The following is a 3,734-nucleotide window of genomic DNA, read 5'->3' on the forward strand; positions in this document are numbered from 1 at the left end:
AATCTCTGAGGAATGTTTTCAACACCTTGCTGAATTAATGGAAAAAGAAATAAAAAAGTTCCGAAGGCAAAAGGGGATCCAGTATGAGCACGGTGTACCTGATAATGTGCCCAGTCAGTGTATATACAATAAAATATTTACATACATACTCAATGATCGTATAGATCAGATCCATTGGTTAATGTAGCACTATCCACATGTTGTAATGGAGCTTGTGTGGCATAGAAAGAAAAGCACAATAAACCACTACACTTTTAGCTAAACTTTTTCTGTGTTTTGCTAATGAAACACGAGATATACACACACAGAGATTTATTTCCCACTTGCAGTGTAAAGACAAACTATCATATTGTAGGCTGTACCAGTGGGAGGGCATGTAGTAGTGTAAATGACCCAGATTATTTGTTTATTTGATATTTTTCAAATAGTTAAATCCCTGAACGAATTATACCTTATAATATAGATTAAACTCTTATTTTGAAATTCGGAACGGGCAACTTCCGGGAAGGAAGATCGTACCGCAACTGCTTGCCACAGAAAGGATTAATGAGAAGGTTATCGTTTTCCATCCATCTTAAAATTAGCATCTAGCTGGAAGGCAAACAGGTATGTTTGTGTGTTGTATTTGTTGTTTACATTTCGGACAATTTGTAAATGTATTACTTGATTGTTAATAAGTTTATGAGCGATCTAGCAGGCTGATGCTAGCACCTCCTGTGCCTTTTCTGTGAATTGATTAGCATAACAGAAACGTGGTTATATCAAGTGAATGTTTATTTGTTTTATGTTATGATTACAGCTCTTACGATGTGTCTATGGCAATTTGTGAATAAATGGGTTGGAATACCCCACCATGGTCCATCCGTAATGATCATTGAGTGCATCGTCTGAATAAAGTCCGGCTGGAATGCTACAGTAAGAGCTGATCCCCCGCATCATCCTGCTGCCATCCTGCACCACAGAACCACGAGGACGAGTCACGGAGCTGTGTTGCTATTCGTCTGGGATTGACAAGACATTTCACGGAGCAACTCAGTGCCATTCTATGGGTCTTCTAGACAGAGACTTTATAATCATCATGCAGCTGGCTTAATGGTTTGATGTGACGGTCAGAAAAGGTATGGAACATTTCATTCTAATCGACAAGGAAAGGACATTCATTCTCATCAGTGGTGGTTAAAGGGAGAGAGAAGGTCGTCAACTACTGTGGACATCTGCTGCATTAAGACACAACGGACATGAAGTAATAACAAGTGAAGTAATTTTGTTTATTGGTATTTACCACCACTACTGTATATTTATCATTCTTTCTACTGACCAAAAAGGGGGTGAAAGAGGGGCATTTAGTTCAATTTGTAACTGTACAATAGTAATGGTGTATTGATCTGTGTTTAGCATAAGAGGTTTACTTTACCACATCAGTTTGCAACAGCTAGCAGGTTGCATTTATTATTTTATACATTTCTTCTCAATGTTGTGTTGGTTATCTGCTTCTATTTCAACTTGGTTTAAAGTGCAGAGATTCTCCTCCCATCTGTTAATGCAGCCTTTAAGTTATAGTAACCACAAGCAGCTCATTAACTAAAGCCTGCAAATTAGATAAGTAAATAACATAAACATGAAGGAAATGGAGACTCCCTCCTCACAAACAGAACTAGAGCATCAGATAGTCGACCTGCAGAATAAAATCAAAGGGCTTAAGGCGTCTCTTGAAGACACATCAGAAACTACGGAAATAGAACTTTTGGAGAAGGAAATTCAACGCAGAGAAGAAACGTTGAACAACTTACAAGGTGAGCTTAAGGAAGGCCTCCGACGTTCCACTCGAACAAAAATCCCAACTCCAAAGGCGCTCGAAATGCAGCAGGAGGAAGCAAGAAAAAGGGAAAGAAAGTTCATCTCAACGTACGAAAGATGGAAGATTCGAGCCCGAGAGTCAAGAGAGCAGCTCAAGTCAGACATTAGTAAAGGCGAGCTGGCATCTTTGATGGATTCTTTGGAGAAAGAGAAAGAAACTGTGTTAAACACTTACCTTGAAATACGAAGTCACATTACACCTTCTCCAGAATTAAGACGTCACGTTGACAGTTGTGAGGCAGTTACAGCCGAAATTATGAAAGTTACCTACGAGAGAATGTCAGATCTCGATGGTGATTATGATGCAGAACAAGTACATTGCCGTCTCAGGGAGCTGCTTAAGAACAGCTACGCACGCTCCATCTATGGATCCACTGCATCTAGAGTGACAAAGTCAATCCGTAGTCACAAAAGCACTACTCTAACACTCAAACAGGCGGATGCAGCAGCAGAGCTAGCTGCTAAGGAAGTCGAATTTGAAGGGTTGCTGGAAGAAGAGAGACAAATGGAGAAGATAGAGGAACAGCACAGAAAAATGGAAGTAGAAAAACGCAGACTTGAACGCCTTCAAGCAGAAAAGAATTTGAGGGCTGCTTGGGCCAAACTGCAAGTCTACAGCCAGGTAGCCTCGCAGGAAGGCAGTCTCCATTCCTCTAATAGTTCAGTGGGAAATCATCATGTTCCCCCTGCTATCAACCCTCCAACTCCCACCGTCACAGCATCGCCACCCGACCTAAACGTGTCATCCCTTGCCCAAGCCCTACAAGACAGTATGGCTCTAAATAGACTTCCAGTTCCAGAGCCGTCTGTATTTAGTGGGGACCCCATTCAGTTCATTGAGTGGAAAACTTCATTCATGTCACTTATTGACAAAAAGGCCATCTCCCCAGCAGACAAACTTTATTACTTGAGGAAGTATGTAGGCGGCCCAGCTCGTAAAACATTAGAAGGAACTTTCTATAGGAATGACAGCGACGCTTATAAGGATGCGTGGAACAAACTGGATAACAGATATGGCCAAACCTTTATTATACAGAAAGCCTTCAGAGATAAGCTCACAGATTGGCCAAAGATCCAACCAAGAGATGCAGAAGGATTAAGAGACTTCTCAGATTTCTTAAACGCTTGCCAAGATGCAATGACACATGTGAAGAGCCTCGAAATACTGAACGACTGTGAAGAGAATAAGAAGCTAATCCTTAAACTACCAGAGTGGATAGCATCTCACTGGAACAGGAAGGTTACTGAAGCCTTAAAGGGCAATAAGGAATTCCCCAGTTTTAAGGACTTCGCCACATTTATGGCGACAGAGGCAGAGATTGCTTGCAATCCAATCACCTCAGCTTATTCCCTCCGCAGCTCTGAGTCGAGCACTGCAAAACAAGGCAGCAGAGACCCTAAGAGGAACAAGGCAAGCGTTCTAAACACACAGACTGAGGCTGACACCGAGAGGCTCAAGCCAGTTAAAGGAAAGGAAAGGTCTCCTTGTGCCTTCTGTCAAAATAATCAACACAGACTACATGGATGTCCCAAGTTTATTGCTAAAACTCTGGAGGAGCGTCGAGATTTTGTCAGAGAACATAAGCTCTGCTATGGCTGCACCAAACCTGGACATAGTGCAAAAGACTGTCGACATTGACACTCATGCAACACGTGCAAGGGTAAACATCCCACTTGTTTACACGATGACAACTATTTAAAGAAGGAAAGAGTTCTGCCACAGGAAACCACTATCCTGAGCAATGCCGGCCAAACGGAGGCTGCTGCAACTTCAATGTCAGTGATTACTGGACAGCCAACTAACACATCAATGATTGTGCCTGTGTGGGTGTCAAAAAAGGATACAGGAACTGAGAAACTGGTTTACGCCTTGCTGG

At 42.0% G+C, this 3,734-nt stretch overlaps 1 protein-coding gene across 1 annotated transcript; it reads left to right on the plus strand.

Annotated features, from left to right (window-relative positions):
- The first annotated feature begins 388 nt into the window (after positions 1–388).
- LOC147315020 (uncharacterized) lies at positions 389–3,507 on the plus strand. The gene is made up of 2 exons (XM_086262183.1): positions 389–606; positions 800–3,507. The coding sequence occupies exon 2, from the start codon at positions 1,619–1,621 to the stop codon at positions 3,494–3,496; it is 1,878 nt and encodes a 625-aa protein (XP_086118309.1). The 5' UTR covers positions 389–606; positions 800–1,618; the 3' UTR covers positions 3,497–3,507.
- The last annotated feature ends 227 nt before the right edge of the window (positions 3,508–3,734 follow it).

This window comes from Aulonocara sp. 'chitande type north' Nkhata Bay, linkage group LG14 (genome assembly GCF_057382095.1).
Source record: "Aulonocara sp. 'chitande type north' Nkhata Bay isolate Kocher_YH1m ecotype deep benthic linkage group LG14, A_spYH_male_GT1.1, whole genome shotgun sequence".
In the NCBI taxonomy this organism is placed as follows: Eukaryota; Metazoa; Chordata; class Actinopteri; order Cichliformes; family Cichlidae; genus Aulonocara; species Aulonocara sp. 'chitande type north' Nkhata Bay.